Here is an 18,030-nt window from a genome sequence, read left to right on the forward strand (position 1 = left end):
TGATTTATAAATATACTATTGTTCATTGTTATTTAATGTCCATTTATAATAGCATTAATGTTTTTTAACTTGAAATGCTACAAAAGTATACACTACCCTTCAAATGTTTGGAATGAAAACAATGTGTTTTTTTTTTTTGTAGAAAGTTAAAATAAAGTCAAAGAAAAGCATTTACTAAAAATACAAATATTTTGTAACATTATAAATGTCTTTGCTGTTATATTGCATCCTTGCTGAATAATAATTAAAAAAATCATATTGTTACTTTGTGCAAAAATGCTAGCACTAAATGAGTGTAGGGTGTAGTTAATCTAAATGTTAAAATAAGCAGACATTAACATGCACAATTTAATATCCAATATAGGCAAATACAGAAATTAAATCTCATTTTGAGCATCTCAATTCTGACCTATTTTGCTTCTGTTATCGGATAGAAATTACTAAGACAAACATTTGGAATAATGTGCAGCAATCCTGATAAGGAATGTGCCTTGAGAATATAAATTAGAGTTTGACTTCATATTAATTGTGATTAAATAGAAGAATAATGTTTCATTGCTGACCATCTAAACTAATAAACATTAAAGTGGTTGTGAACCAGTTAAGATATTTTTTAGTCATATGTGCATTATAAATATATTTTGTATCTAGATTATGTGTTTTTGTACTCTGTATTTGTAATTATATGCATTTTGACTTAACATGCAATACATTAAAACAAAAGGACCCAGGTGTGGACAACACTACAGGAATGAAGGAAAACAGCCATCCACCTGGGTCTTTATGGACTCAAGCAGTGACAGCTGATGAGAATGAATAAGGGAATGTTTAAGGTGTCTGGCTGTTCTGCCTCAGCAGGCATCAACCTGTATAATGAGAGCAATTTGGCTATGAAAAATGCCCATCCATTTCAGTGGCCACGTCATAGACCACAGTCCATTTCCCAATGTCTTTTTTGATCGTGTTTTTGTTGTATGACATGTACTTTGCTGCTGTAACTGAACAGATTATGTGCTCTCGTGAAATCAAAGAGTTCAGAATCAGTGAGTCTCCGCAGACCCCCTTGCTAACATCGCAAGTGTGAGACTCTATAATTCATGATTTCATTATGCAAATCTAAAGCTGCACATGATTGCCTCAGTCTTCTCATTAGAGATATTTGATTTCTGTCCAAGGGATGTAAATTGTAATAAACCTTTTAATAAAACTAAATGCATCAATTAGTTTGAACTACTGGAGAAGGAACTGCGAGGAATGAGTAGACATCTTGGGCTCCGCCTTTATGGCGATATACAATGTACTATGCAACAGTACAAATGTGTACTGATGTATCATTAATGCCGTGGTAGATATATTCCTGCAGCTATCAGATGGAAAGGACAGCTTTGTGATGTTTACAGGTCAAAGCCATGGCGAAATATGGAGTAATTCCAAATATAGAGCATGACATTCCCCAGACAAGTCAAGATCAGGATTGAGTTGCTGTGTAAGGTGCTATAAGTTTGTATTTCTTTATCTATTGATTTAAATAGATATGGGTAAGTGACTAAAAAGAAAAAGATGCAAACTGTCTTTCCAATTTCGAAGAGTACCTGTATGTGGTTCTAGGTGGAAAGGATTCTACAGGTTAACCATATTGTTTATGACATGGTACTGTAAGTTAGCAACATGACTGAAATTGTTTAAGGTGTGGTCACATTAACAAAATTTTGGTGAAATTTCAAGGGCAAAAAACCCAGTTGTCTCTCATTAGTTGTGTAGCAATGTATGAAGCACACCCTCATGAAAAAAAATTCTCAATCATGTGGATTCCTATCGAAATGACTGGATTTCGACTGTGAAAATTCACAGAACTCAGCCTCCAGTAGAAGCAGAGTTTACATTGATTACTGTTTCCAAGCAACAATTCAATCTTTGATATTATTTTGTTATATATCCAACATAAATATATTTTGATAAATATACTGTTATTCTGATGTATCGGTATATGCCATTTTGTTCATACTAATCACCTGTACCTTGGGGGTTAAGAAGACAAAGAGACAAAAATGTAAAAATTGTTTTTAAAATGTGCCGATTGTGGGTTGCAAAAGGGCACCATCGACTGGAAGCTGCTCTGACATCACAGACATTGATCCTGAATATGAAATGAAGGCAGTGGGTGAGGAGACTCCCGACTGGAGCTGCTGCTGCTGGGCTGGAGAGACACGTTCAGCCTCGGTGCACAACAGAACGAGAAAGTGAGGGGGAAAAAAGGGGGGGAAGCAAAACGGGACATTAAAAAGGATTTTTACTGGCATCCCTCAGTGCAAGGCTCAATAGGACTGACTCATTCTCTCTATCTCTTACTCAATCTGTCTATATTTCCCTTCGTCTCTCTCTTTTTGTCTTTCTCCCCTCCCTTCCCCCGAAACGGTGCAGGGTAGTGGTTTCTCTCCCTTTCTTGCTCTTACTCGCTCTCTCTCTGCTTACCTTTCCACACACACAGTCCTTTGCTTGCTGCTGCTGGTTGAGTTTATTATTCTGCGCTCTTATTGGTCAACTCTCAAGTGATGGTTTAGAGCCGGGTCTGATTATTTGCCTCTGGGAATCCTGAAGCACTGAGGAGGTGCCGTCTACTTGGTTCTTTTTTCTCGAATGGTTTTTGTTCTGGTATTAGTTTGAGCTGCTGCCTAAACTGAAAGAACAACAGCGCGATATCTGCAGTGGAACAACTTTATAATACAGAATCGAGTTTAAAGAGAGAATGCTCAGAAAAATCAAGTTGAGAGGGAAGTTTTGGTCTCAGAGAAATTACATCAGGTGAATTGCCAATCAGTTGGGTACGTTTCCTTTCTCAAGTGGCTTTTTCGGCAGTCCAAGCTGGATTCAGATCATGCTACCGATACAATCAGGTCAACACCGGGTCTGACCGTGAATCCCCAGCTTCCAGAAAACATCACTCCCCCCTCGGTTAAACGCAACAAAAGACCAGGATTACTTCAAGCCATGAAGAAAATCTGGTCCAAGAAACGCTTTCAGGTGAGTCCTTGCATGCCTTATTTTTCTTGCCTTGCATGTTGACTCATAACTGACTGTGAGTTTGAGTTTGACCCATATGTGTGGGTTTTGTCATTCATTGTGCTCCGTCTGAGGGAGGCTTGACCCAATTCCCTCCTTTAGGGCTGCTAGCACTCATTCCCAATTCTGCGCCCCACCCTTTTCTTGTAAACAAACGGCACCCATCTGGCTAGTTGCATGAGGATGATTACAGCTGAATAGGTGAATGTCCATGGCTCATTAAACCCCATCATATTCTGATGCATTCAGGGTTAAGCTAGGAACCCAGGATGTCCCAGAGACAAAGATGACAGCCCCCCTGGGTGCTTTGCTGTCGCCTCATAAGGGGTCGTCCTTAAGGGAAAAGAAAACCAAGATATTGTTTATAATAGAAAAGTTCCATTTTGAAACCTGCATTGGATATGTGACTCGTAATGTTAGATTTTGCACAACTACAGAAGACATATGGCAAGTCAGCATGTAGGTTGCTTACTTGTCTTGTAGCAATAAAACAAATGCTCGTAGCAGCAACCCATTTTTCCCTGATGCATGTTTCTAGGGATCTGTAGGATCATAAATTTGTCTACCTCACACTTCAGTGCATTAACAGGAAGATTTTTACATTAAGACCATCAACTAAAATGATTACATTTGTAGTCTTTTATTCAGTACATTCATTATGCACTGCAACCAAATAGCATCACATCAGCAGGCTGTTATTGTACTCCAGAACTAGATCCCACTGCTAAGGCATTGCTGTGTGGTTGCTAAGGTGTTTTTAGTGTGTTGCTAGGGGGATACTTACTGGTCCAAGTCAAAAGAGATCACACGTTCCTTGATATTCTGGTAAAAAAACCTCACATTGTATATTGGAATAACATTAGGGTGTATACATTTTTTTGTGTATATTATCCCTTTAAATGGCAAATTTGTTATATTTTGGCTTAGCAAACACCATTAATGACTGCTGATTTCTCTGTATATAGATCGTCAGGTCAAAATGCAAACTGTGCCCCCTCCCTGGATGGCACATAAAGTGAAAATGAACAATCTGCACACCACTGCTTTGCCATTGGCTGTAAATGCATGAGAGTGTCCTTCTTTTGACAATATGTCATTGTGACATTTTACAGGTGAGAGGAGGTGAGAGCAGGACGAGCTCTTACCTCTTTATTTCAGGCCGATAGGAATCCTTGTGAAGATGAAAGGAAAAGTAGGTGTGAAGGAGAGGAGAGGGGGATGGGTGAAAGAAAAAGATAATTGGATCTTAGTCGGCAGACGGAGACAGGCGGGTGGATGAAGCAGAGGTAGCTTAGAGACCAGACGGATACCGAACAGGTGGCTGAGTCATAGTTTCAGATGTAGGATAAATGGTAGTTTCATTTTGTTATCCTGTCATTTGAACAATATGTAATTATTTCATCCCTCGGTTTGATATGCTTTTGGGAGAGAACATATCACATTGCTGCTACTTAAGGTAACTACAGTGGATTCACATTTCCTAAAGGACAAGCCAATGCTTGCAAGGCAGCAAAAGAAGCTTAGGTGGTAGGTTTTTTTTTTTTTTTTTTTTTTTTTTGTAAATGAGACCACATCAGTGTCGTTGTTATGACACTCAGCACACATCTTGTTTGCAGTCAGCTGTGTCCAAAACCTGAAAAAAGTCTTATTTTGCTGGCAGTATACCGCAGTATAAAGTGGTGTTTGCATAATCTTGTTTACTAAGGTTTTTTTTTGTTTTTGCTTGATGGAATTCAAGATGAATCCTTTACTATGCAGGATCTCACAGTCCTATGCATGTTTGCTTGGTGGAAAAAATAAAAATAGTGCCTGATTGTGTGAAAATGCCAGGTTATCAACTTATAATTCAATTTCTTCCCAGAGATAAACATTTTAGCCACTTAAATGTTGGCTTGGTTTTCTCTAAAGCCCATTTGAATTTGTTCTAGACCATTAAACATGGCATTATGAATTGAAAATATGTTTCCTTAAAAAGGTTACTTTATACAAAAATGCTGTCTGTAAATTAACTGACTAGTCAGAGAGGCAGCAAGGCAGTTGCATTTGGTTTCAAATGCAGTAACGGTCATTGTGAAGTGTAAAGGTGACTATAATTATTCAATTTATGCAAGGAAGACAAGAGCAATCACATTTAGTATACGAACAACTGAGAAAGAAGACTAGTTGCCGATGGTTATTTTCCTGAACGTTCTTTAATTTTAAAATTTGAGTCTTAAATTCCACTCGAAAGTGAAAATGCTGCCTGACAAGGTACAGTCAATCGGAAATTCTCTGTTTGAGAGCTCTCTCCTAATGCACTGCACAGCATAAAACATACATTTTAAGAAAAATTGTGCAAAAATTGGGGTTTTGGGATAGTAACCTCAAACCTATACTTTTTTCCTGGTCTACTCCCAAAGGGTGCCTTAAATACTTAATGCACTTTTTAGGAGAAGGTAAGGTGCAGATGTGTCCAACTGATGCTTCTGCCCCAGTGAGAAGCTAAAGATACAATTTTACTGACCATGTACCTTGCAGAAATTGCTACCAATTGACCATCAATGTAAAACTTCTGGTTAACATTAATGGCATTGCGTAGTGACACAGTTTTAAATGTTTAGAACAAACCTTTAACCAGAATGTGTGAGTAATATCAATACAATGACCATATATCTAAAGGGGCCCATGAATAACGTGCTCCCACTGTTTTTTCTAAACCTGCCCTGCTGACTCACAAGCATTAGGGAACGCAATGGGTAGCTGAGAGAGATGTGTTCCTTAAGGTGTGAAGTGATTCACTTGAAGCATTTGCAGGAGTAATGAAAAGTTAGACCGGGTGAGATTGAAATAGCCCACTCGCTCTGAGTTGAAAGAGTGGAGTTAGAGCAGAAGGCAGATACCATAACCCAGATTAAATAGTGCCTGGCAGCATTCATCAGACTTCAGTCTGAGCTTAACCTGGCAACATATAAATTACCTGCTGACCAAGAAGGTAAAAATGATGCATCAAAATGGCTAGAGCTGTTGCCTAGAGTTGTTTGATTCATCCGGTATTAATGTCTGTGGTGTGGGCTGACAGGAAAAATAATTTGAGCTCTCCAAGGTGCTGACCAACAGTGCTCAGAAGTTTTTGTCTGAAGAATTAGAGTGGCTAGAAAAAGACCACAAAAGAAGCTCTGTTTCATGTAGCTGATATTGTTTTGGTGCCAACTAATGAATGTATCATATTTTTAAAACATTTTATATCTCTGTTCTAAAACCTATTGAGCTGCCTACTAGAAAGTTTGGCAAAAGAGTTTGGCGTAAGTGCTAAGCTAATGATACACACACAAATATAGGTAAAATGTTCAATTTTAATGGATTTAAGTATTTAATCATGAATATTTTTCAGTATTAAATCATATTTTTATACAATTGGCATTATCCACCACCTTTTTTTTTTTTTTTTTTTTTTTTTTTTTTTAATTGAGCTTATTGTTACGGAGCCCCGCACATGACATGCAAGAAAAAAATAAATAAATTGTGTGCACGATTTACTAATTCGTTCCCTCAATGTGCTAAAACGTGCACACGATTACTATTGCGTTCCCTCGATTTCTATTGCGTTCCGAATTAGTAAATCGTGTGCACGATTTAGCCTACTATTTTTTCCTGAATGCCACGTGCGGGGGTCCATATATTGTAATGCATTCTGGGATAATTTAACTGTTTTCAAATCATTCTGTTCTGAATTAAATGTAAGTGTTATTTGTTATGTTTCTTCTGCTTTACCCACCATCTTATCGTATTGTTTTAATTGATCTTGCAATGCATTCATAGGCTTCATTATGAAGGATACATGCAACTTTGGCCAAAAGAAGGTATTTTAGAAGGCAGCATCGTTATGGGATATCTAGAACACCCTAGCAGCCATCCAGAAAACCCTTTCAACCACTTAAACCACTAAAATATTTCAGAAGATCTTAGTAATCACATATATGCACTGAAAAAAAACATAACTCTAGCATTGCATGTACAATCACAATTTCTTTACAAAATTTGCAAATTTAGCTCTAAATCTATCATGTTAAAGAAAACACTAATTTATCAAGTTAATTAGCAATATTCATTTTGTTTTACCAATGAGACTGTATATTATAATCCTGTTAGAGATATGGATATTCCATTTAATTTTATCTGTGTTACCATATAGTTATGGACAAAGAGGACTCAATTAATTTCATTTTTGTAATTGGATTAGACTACCATAAAAATAATTAGTTGTGGTGCCCTACATCTTTTTGTAGCCATTCTTGATGTTGTCATACAACGTCACTGAATGTCAAATGATGAGTGCTTGAGTCCATGATTACTTCTGCCTGACCCAGTAAGATGAGCGTCGCTCAGCTCTTCACAGCACAGATGGCTGGCTGAAGATCCTCCCTCGGTGGCCTGCTCACAATCAAAGGAGCGAGTGTGCATTTGGCAGGTCATTTTGGATAAGTGTCAGTTTGGAAAATGTAATTGAAGCTTGAAGGGCCCTCTGCTACTAGCAGCTTCCAGAATTATCATGGGACAGGGAACCGAAGCTCAGACATTATGTCAACCTCACAGAGTCTGCTCTCGGTTCTTTTACCATTTAAAGTATAGATTGGGGAATCAATAGTTTTGTCCATTTATTGACTTTGCTGTTACTAGTGGTGTTTGAAAAGCAAGCACCCCTATTATTATTGATCATATAGGGTTAGCAGTTGCAAATAAATCCTATAATTTGCATCATTTGTGCTAAAAACATGAACGCCAACTCAAACAAATATGGCTTTTATGGTGAACTGGTAATTTTCGGAGTGATTGGATGCATAATATTTACACAGTGGACATTAAATGGGAATGGGAAAAAATCTTTTTTTTAGATTTAGTTTATTTTCAGAAAATGGTAAATGTAGTTAAATTATCATTACTTATGTAATGCATATACTAATGTTATATAAATGTACACTTTCTTTAACTGTGTCTGCCAAGAAACACATGTAAATTAATGCTAATGGTACTTGTAGCGACTCAAGTGTAGGCTTTGTCAATAGGCGTCTTTGTGTGGACTAACCATAAAATGCATTTCTGTGGTGGCTGTGTTAGTTTTGACTAATCAAGGCAATAGTAAAAACCTTTTGCTTAATGCATGGCACTTTTGTGGTGAAGTTGAACTGGCCTTTTCATCCATTAAGATGCCAAACATAGAGGCTATTACAAATTAACCGGCATTACATGCACATAAATCGTTCTTCGCCTATGATTTATTTAGATGTTTTAATGCCCTGTAAATGTTTTCTTTACAACAAGCAGAAAGAAATGAGCTTAAGCAAATTAATTTGAATGGCTGACTTGTAATTCCTCTAAAAGTTCATCCACTTTTATTTGCCTTTCCCCTTCAACAGCCCTGCAAACCTCCAGGCACAATTCTCTGAAACGGCTGACCGACGTCCTTAGCTAATGTGGTTAGGGAGAAGATTCACAGAAGAAGGGTTTGAAATTATTGGTGCCTCAGCCATTAGGATTTCATTTCACCCTGTAACTAATGGATTGGGAGTGACAGACAGCCGTTGCCTGATACATCCTCGCTGTTGCTTTGGTTTACATTCATCCATTGTGAAAACTGAACATAGGTGGATAGGAAGCTATACTTTGAAGCTGAGAATCACATTTCCCCCTAAACAAGATGAATCTGTTTAGAAATGGACAAAGAAATGGCATGCCTTACAGTATGTTGCTTAAACTGGGAATAACAGCTTTTAACATAATAAGACCAACCATTTTGTAGCCCATTAAAGCTGTACTGGAAGCTTTCATACTTGTCATTTAGCAGATGCATTTAATCCAAGGTGACATGGGGGTACACCAACGCAGGGATTGGCAGAACAAACTAGCTTTTAAATTTTTTAGCCTCTCATTCACCAAATACCCTACATAAGATTTAAAATCTAGGTTAGCAGAGCAAAGACGGACATGTTTTTTTGAAGACCGACAAGTGGCAAAAGCGGTAGCAATCGCTACATCTTTGTTCTCATTTCAAAAGCGCTCTTGTCAGTCTTCTACTGTTTGAAATGCTTGTTTGTTTTGCTCATTTGAAGTGATAATCATACATTTTGAAAACTCTGTGCAACCACTAACATACCTCTTCTCTCTTTTTCTTTCCAGAAAACCGGACACTCTAACCGAACTTTTGGGCGGTTCACTCATGGTGTGTTTGGCTTTATAGATAACAGGTTATTACAAGAGAGATCTTATGATAACTCTTCAGTCTGTCAGTCATTAAATGTCTAGTCTTTGTTTAAAATCGAGGATGCATTGATTTTTCCTTTTACAGTTTGAAAGAGAATGCATCTAATCTTGCAGTATCCATCTGCTAGCAGTCATGAGAACAATGAAAATTTAAGAATTGAAGTCATGAGAATGAGTGAATTGAAGTTTATTTGGAAATTTAATTGGAATGACATGGAGGACTTCAATGAATGTGAAGAATTTTAACCAGTGTTTAATATTTAGTTGTTTTAGAATATTATTCATATTTTGAATTAGCTTTTATTTTTCTATTTTCAGTTTTCATGTGAATTCATTGAATTTTGTGATTTGATTTAAACGTATGTTTCTATTTAGCTTTATTTTTATTTAAGTTTTAGTAACTTGTACTTCAGTAATTAGTACTTTTTGTCATTTGCAGTGGGTATAGAAAAGAATCACCCCCCTTTAAAATAATCACATTTTGTTGCTTTGCAGCCTGAATTTTTTTAGTTTTATCCAGCTGTATTTGCAACTTATAACATCCAAGTGAAAGATATAACACCAACATGAATTTTGAATAACTTTTGCTGAGTTAAAGTTGTTTATATTTTCTGTTTAGTTAGCTCCTTGATATCTCGCCCAGACTTCTTGTTTCAGTATGAAATATGTAAACAGCCAACACAAGACAGAAAACAGTGCTCGTCTTTAATTATCTTCAGCAGTAACACATGCAACTTGCCAACTTCCAAAATGTGTTTCTTACTGTGAAGTATCACACAAATGTGTGCCAAAACAAAGTCTAAGCCTCTGTAGCATCTGGATATTGATGATAAATCATTAAGATTTAGGATTTCTATCACTTGATTCTCTGAGGCAAGCCGAAAAAGTCATCTAATATCCCTTTGAATATGTTATTGTAATCAATCTCTGAATCAAGGCCCTCGATAACCTCATCAGAGATACCTAGAGGGCCAACATCAGAGGAAGTGTTCATGATCTAAACTGTGTGCCCTAAATTGTGCATAAAGTACCTCCGCTGCTGCACTGCTCCCATTACCTCTGAGAAGCATTTATTATAAATGACTGCTAATGGGGATATCATTAATATTCATGTCTGATAATAATAAAACAATTTAGTCTGCATTATATCAATCTGCACACTCTGAAATACAGCTCCTCAATGCAGCAGCTATATGTAACGCATCCTCAGTTTTAAGTACTGACTGTGCATCTTCTTTTGAATTGTTAGTGTTGTTGAATTTCATGTTCTTATTGTGATTTGTAATAAATCATTATGTTTTTGATTATTATTGAAGATGTCAGTCAGTGTCAGTGTTGTGTCTGTGTGCTTGGATTTGAGAAGTCACGCTAGACAGATTTTCTGGAATTGTCTGTCTGCTCGCTCTGATAAAGAAGAGCCTAACAATGAATCAATTCACTTTATGTACAAAGGCACTGTAATCTCAGCATCAATAATGCAAAAAGCTTAGCAGTGCTTAGCATTGAAGCACTTTTGCACTGATATGATGAGATTTTAGATGTGGCTCCCTATAAAAGCTTGTTAAATTGAAACTATGCCTTAAATAATTAATAAGACAGGCAGAATTCATGTGGATTACTCTCTTTATTACATTCTCCACTGAAGATCAGGATGAATTACAACATTTTCTTTCATGGGAATTCATATTAGTCCTTTTTTTGTTATATATGAACCTCATGGATTAAAATGTTGTTTCTGATAATCATGAATAGTTAGAAATAAACAGTAAATTATATACTGCAGCACCATCTGGGTAACTAAATTAGCCTTGATCTCATTTAAAAAGGATGATAATTTCATCAAAATTAACTGGCTTAATATATTATTCATAAATGACTGAAAAATATGCATTTAAAAGCTCAAAATCCTTATCTTGTCTGTGATGAGAAATATTTGATTAGCAGTAGTCGGGAATTTGCTGCTCCTTATACAAATTTATACTGGCAGGATGGAGCCCACAGGGTTTGATGGCCAAATGAAAAAAGATCCTACATAATTGAAAAAGGGGATTTAAAATTTCATTTAATGTGCGGAGACTTTCTTTAACTAACTAAGCCTTTAAGTAAGTCATTTTGCATTTTGATTGGCCTGTTTGACCATCATTACCAGTTTTTACCATTGTTTGCCCAATGGAAGTTCAGAAATTATTCTAAACGCAGAAAACAAAGCAAAAGCATATGGCAGTGGTGTCTCAACCAGGACCAGTAAACTGTTCAAATGTGTCCATTCAGCAGTTTGTTGCTGTGTTATCTGTTTTCTGGGATGGGATTCGTCTCTATAGTAACGGTGATGTCTTGTCTGCTTCTCTCCTCTGCCACTATGGAAGCGAAGTTTTCCGCTCCTGTCGGAAGCAAAGTTATGGTAATGTTTATTTTCATCTTTAGGCTAATTGCAGTGGTTCGTCCTCTCTTTCCACACCAAGCTCCCATTTCAAACCCCATTTCTATTTATTCATTTCACTTATCACTGTGTCAACCCAAATCTTGCTTTTTTTGCTCGTGATACACTTTTCCTCAAGACAGCAAAAATAGTTTACTCAAATAATCTTCTGAGTTTGATATCCGTCATCATTACAGGTGGTAGTTTCTAACATAATGTCTTATTTCTTTGTGTTAGACTCTGAGACTACAGAAGACGAAGCCGCTGAGCCACAAATACCCCTGGAAGCTAAAGAAGGAGCCAGAGGTTTTCAGGATGAGGCCCAACGAGTGCCTGCAGGTAGGCATGATGCTTTCATAATGAACTACTATGTGAACTTTTTTTCAGTCGTATGTCTTAAAATGTTTATTTGCAGAGCTTGTTAATATATATATATATATTAAACTAAAATATATTAAGACATTGTAATCATTTTTATTACTGTTTTTACTGTGTTTTTGATCAAGTAAATGCAGCCTTGGCGAGCAGATTTTTTTAAAAAAGCATTATAAATTACTGATCCTAAACCTTTGAAAAAGCATTATAAATTACTGATCGTTAGTTTTTTTATGGTAGTTTATTTGTTAGCTGTCAAACAGAATCAGAAAAAAACTTAATTGGCCAAGTGTGCTCACACACACAAGGAGTTTTTTTTTCTTTTTTTTTTTTTTTTTTGGTTTACAGGAACTCTGAGCACTTACGTATATTAAATGCAAGATACATTGCAAGAATGAACATCTAGATCGAGTAAACAGAAACATTAACATGAGTGTGCAGTGTGTTTCAACAGTGTCAATATATATTAGGTAATGTTCTTTTTTTATTGCATAATGTTCGATATAATATTAGAAAAAGTAATGGACCGTACAGTAGTGATTCTTAACAGTTATAGATGGATATGGGAACTTCTTATTCCTGAATGTTCTGGTGCTCAGTGGTCTGTACCGAAGTACAAAAACATTATGTCCTGGGTTGTGTGGGTTTCATGATTTAGTTTTCTTGCCCTTTTCCTCACTCTGGAGGTGTATGGGTCCTGGAAGGAGGGCTGGGTGAGCATATGTCATTACAAACCCATAGGCTGTTATTTTCACACAAAAAGGACAATCTTTTTTCATACAATGGCAGTTCATTGCCATACAGCTTAAAAAAAAAACAGCATTTAAAAAAAAAAAACTTTCAAAAATAAGTAGCCCATACAAATTATTTGCTATATTCCAAGTCTGCTGTGATAGTTTATGTGAGGAACAGAAAGAAAGTTTGTTTTCTGATGTGTTCCCCCTTCATTGATAATCTTCCCCTCCACTGAAGCTTTAAAAATGGTACGTTGACCAAACAGAACATCGTTTCTCACCTGTAAACATGACGAGCCAGTGAACATGACCTTTTCAGTGAATAAGGAGCTACATTTCAGTCTGATCCTCACACAAAGCTATCGTATGGCTTACAAAGACTTGGAATCTAATGCATGAGTCAAATGGATTATTTTTATACTTCCTTTGGGGCTTTTTTATTTGTTTATTTTTTGGTTCTTTTGGAGCTTAACATGCTTTGTCACAATTAACTCTCAGTGTAAGTAATTGCATACAGCATATGGGTTTGGAATGACATGAGGATGAGTAAATAATGACATTTTTCATCTTTCATGTTAAATGCAAAAAATGCTTTGATATTGGTTATTCTGTTTAAGAAAATGTTAATGCAAAACTTGCATTAGTTGATGCTAAAGTGACTTAAATCACACATTCTGCTTATCTTGGATGTGTTTACACTCAGAGGGGTAATAATAAAAAGGTAACAGCAAACAGAAGCTTACATATTAACAATAAAATGAAATATGTTTAAATATGCGCAGGTATCCATTTTTTCTTTTTTCTTTTCTTTCTCTATTTCTCTTTATCTATTGACGTTAGGTCAATTTATAATGTTTATAATATCAAAATGGTCATAATTTACCATAATTTTATTCATGACCATTCTCCACACTCCTTTTGACCATTATAATTAAACAGGCAGGCTTTATGAAATGTTTTTGAATTTTATTCACATAAATTTTACTAAAGTGATCTTGTTCATATCCATTAAGTGCATACATGCATTTTTTGTTTTTAAATTTTTAATTTTTTTATTTAGTGTCTTTCAAAATGCATGGAAACGTGTGCTTGAACCACACTTTCAGTATGAAAACCTATGAATAATAATGAGATGACGTTGCATGTATATCATCTAATTTAAGGTGTTATACATAACTATTCTCGGTTGAAGGCTGGACGTGGTTGGTTTGTGCATGTGTGATTTATTTATTTTAACCAAAAACAACAACAACAACAACTTAATATTAATGAATATAGATTGCCTTTAAACAGAAGAAAAGCATGGATGTGTTTACAAAGATACAAATCTGAGGCCTATTCTATTGATTCTATGTAGTCCCTTTGCAGAATCTTGGCGATTGAGCTCTCACTTGTCAGTATGTATTATGACAAAAGCCTTCCCATTATCCCCTGGAGGAAATGGTTGGGAGTTTATTTGAGACACTTACAGATTTGGTGAACAGTATTTCCATTTCTTTCATCACCACGAGAGAGGACTAAAAAAAATAGAAGAGAGGAATAGAGTGATATTTATTTGATGTGCGATTTCAGCCTAGAAATGAGAAGTGTGAGAACAGCATGGCCTGTATATAAATATCCGTTTTGATCTCAGTGTCTAACATTGAAATGAATTTATCTTGTGTATAACACAGCTTTCAACAAAGATAGATTTTAGAGAAGTGCACCACAAGCAACAAAGATTGAATTGCACTCTAAATTGCTTGTTTGTCATTAGCGCTGTTATGAATGATGTCTTCACAGCACATAACATACAATTGTATGTTCTACAAAGTCAACAATTTCACCAACAAAGAGGTACCGGAGGAATAAATGTGTCTGGATTTGGTGGAGCGTATGATTTCAGTAGTGGCATAAGTGATTGATTTGATCTGTTATGGTGGGTGTAGAGGGGTGGGCAGAGGCGCATTGTCATTGATTTTGATGGATGCTTCCTGACTGCAGTCTAATCCATTCAGTCACTGTGAATCACACTGGCTCTGAAGGCATCAGCCGTGACTTTGCTTCAGCGCAGCTTGCAGCTGAATGGCATCACCTGGGCTTTATTCTTCACACCTCTGAATGCATGCTCATGTAATCCACTTACATTATCCACTTGTAGGCATAACAAACATTATTTCATTCTTGTAAGGATTTAAAGGTATTATATGTCAGTTTCTTTTGTCTTTTCTTTTTTCTTTTTCCCCCCTTCACTATAAATTTAAAGGGGTCATAACATTGATTGTTTTGAGATCCTATTATGTTAGTAACCATCATAAATTTACCTTTTAAAATGATTTTATTCATTAATCTTTCCCAATATTATCTGTCTGTATGTGGTTCAATTAGAATGTAGGTATCCAAAATGGTGATAATTTAGCTTTTCATTATACTGTAGTTAAACAGGCAGACTTTTATGTAAATGTCCTCTTTGCATGTGAAAAGAGAAAGAGCAGTCACACATGAGCTATGACTCTCAAATCTAAAATAGATTTAAACAGTTCCATTTTTTTGGCATCAGAAATTGGAAAACTTTAAAATGAGTCATTTTTGCAGCTTATTTTCCATAAATGGTCTTTTTTAATTGTGAAGCAAGTTTTAAGTTCTTAAAGTTATAGTGTGTTTTTCTTGTATAATGAACTATATTATTTCTAAAGATCAAGGAGCATTTTATTCATCATGACACGACTGGTTTAATAAATATTTTAAGATTTTTTAAGTGGTTTTTATGCAGTTGAAAGAAAAGCTAATGTGAAAAGTGTAATTGAAAGAAAAAAGTCATTTCTGTTGTTAGCGGTTTTTTGATCATGCGGATGAATTTGCCCATAACTTGTGAACGCTAGGACGTCGAGTATCCTGCCTGAAATTTAATTTGCTCTATTTGTTTCCATTTCGCTCTCTCGCAGGTGAGAGAATGATGGATGTCGCCCCAGATGCAAGCGATCGCTGGGCTGCCGGTGAGACCACAGTGTTGGAGAAGGAAGCTCTAGCCCTGGGATCAAGAGCTCCAGGGCCGCAGTCAGCCAGGCAAGCCAACAGCCGGGAGCCGATGGGCACCCAGATCAGGCACCTAGGGGTCGAGCCTCTGATTCGAGCATCACGCGCCAATCTATCCCGACCGGTTTGGGGGTCAGAGGAAAGTGTGTCTTTAGCTAGCGATTACTATGGTAGCACGTTCAGTCTTTATAGAGGAAGGACTTTTTCTGTACCCCTGTAAGTAAACCTTCCCACGTTAAAATAAACCGCAATCAGCCACAGCCCACAATAAGCAGACCAAAACACAGATATATATAAAGATCCCTCATCAATAGATAAACAATCACAGCCCCCGTCACAGAGTCACAAGAGACCCTTGCTCTGACATGGCCCTGTAAGTGCTATGGATGGGAGGGGGCTGAGAACAAGACCCAGGCTGTAATTCCTCCCCTGTCTCTCTCTGTATTTGAGCCGTGTGTTATGGTGGCGCCACGAAGCAGCTTACATCACCGCAGGAATGACAGAAGATACACTGAGTGGGCTCTCTGCGTTTGGATGAGGTTCAGCTCAGCCCACAGAGTGTAGATCTGTGTGAGCTGCCAAAAGCCTTACAGTTATACGTGACTAATTCGCAAGTGGCAGCGCATGAAAACACGTTGTTTTTATACATGTATTATTTCATTTTTGGAGAGCAGAATCGAAATGACACTGAACAACTTCAGTTGATGCTCATATTAGTTTCACATTATCATAGATAGAACTTTTACGTTATGTCAGTCTAATTGATTTGATTTCATGCTCAAGTCGTTGCGGTGGCGGTGACATGATAAATGTCTAAAACTCACCTTAAATATTTCTTAAAATATTCCAGATTCATTGCTGTAAAACTGTATTTTGCATTATTTTTATTGCAAAATGTTTTTCATCGCATATTAGTGATAAAAAGCACAGATGATTTGTTACTTCAGATGAGCCAGTCTCGCTGTATATGTCACAGAAACATCAAAACAAATCAGAATTTTATTGTGGTATATTCATTTCGGGGGCTTAATGCAAGGATTATATCATGTTCTGGATGCAAAAAAAAAATAGCTTAGTCCTCCTAGATAAACTTCTGATTGTAAAAGTTGTTAGAAGATGTGTGACTCGTGACAGGTGTTTTCTTGCTGTATGTAGTCGGTTGTCTGTCTTGGATTTGAATCGCTTTTGCCTCTTACATCAGACTATCATTCTTACAGTTTGACAAACTGTGTTGTGTTGTTAATGATTGAACAAAAGCCAGTTTTTACTCACATTTGACATTTGATGAGTGTTAATTTTGGGTGCTGGCTATGATGTATAAGCATAGATAAGCATAGATATTGTGCTGGCTGTGATGTATATGCATAGAAAAGAAAAGTAGGCGATTGATTGTATCTTCTGTCATTCATCCCTCCGTAGCACTCTTCTTCATCCATGTTTGAGCCAGGGTTGACTGTCTCACTCTTACAAACCAAATGTCACTCAAACTCTCCTTCAAATTTTAGTTTTCTTAGTCTATTATAACCTAAATTTTCAAATTTCATCCCACTCTGTTTATCATTTAACAATCCCAGGCTTTGCATACTTTAAAGCCTGCTGTTATCCATTAGTTTCTGTTTTCCATCCCCGTTGTTTGGTTCTGCTTTTGATTTGCTGCTAATTTCTATCATGAATGTGTTGAACCAAGATCTATTGGTAATGACAGGCTGTTCCAGTTTGTGCCTAACACTAAGATAACCTTAAAGCAAGTCATGGTTCTGTCAGGTAATGACCTGGCCTTTAAAGCAGTCAGCTTATAATCTGTCACATCTGTGTCACATTATGTACAAACTGAGATGCTGAGAGCACAGTCACCTTTTGTGCAGGTCAACATTTTTTGGAAGCTGCTGAAGGAGTCTAAGAATAGATCATCTCTGGAAGTGCTGCTGTAGGCCAAACTGTTATATCTGAAGACAAAGCATTTAAACTCCAAAATAGTACTCGCTGAGTAAGCTTAATGTGATGCATCTTTCATTGGCTGTACGCGCATTCTGTTTGTGTCACTAAAACATTACCATTTTACCATGCATCACAATAAAAGTAAAAGTTAAATTAAAGTGTCACACATATGCTGATAATATGTTAAACCTAGTGTCACATATAAAAACAAAACAGTATTTCATACCATAAATGAATAACGCAGAGGTTAAA

General features: G+C 36.5%; 1 protein-coding gene across 1 annotated transcript in view; it reads left to right on the forward strand.

The window, feature by feature from the left end:
- The window catches only part of LOC109095785 (striated muscle preferentially expressed protein kinase-like), a 77,331-nt gene that overhangs the window by 19,330 nt on the left and 39,971 nt on the right, over positions 1-18,030 (forward strand). Inside the window, exons 2-3 of the mRNA XM_042764456.1 lie at positions 11,954-12,055; positions 15,750-16,056. Coding sequence (XP_042620390.1) covers positions 11,954-12,055; positions 15,750-16,056 — 409 coding nt within the window. The remainder of the gene's footprint in view (positions 1-11,953; positions 12,056-15,749; positions 16,057-18,030) is intronic.

The sequence above is a fragment of the Cyprinus carpio genome, chromosome A9, assembly GCF_018340385.1.
Source record: "Cyprinus carpio isolate SPL01 chromosome A9, ASM1834038v1, whole genome shotgun sequence".
Taxonomy (NCBI): Eukaryota; Metazoa; Chordata; class Actinopteri; order Cypriniformes; family Cyprinidae; genus Cyprinus; species Cyprinus carpio.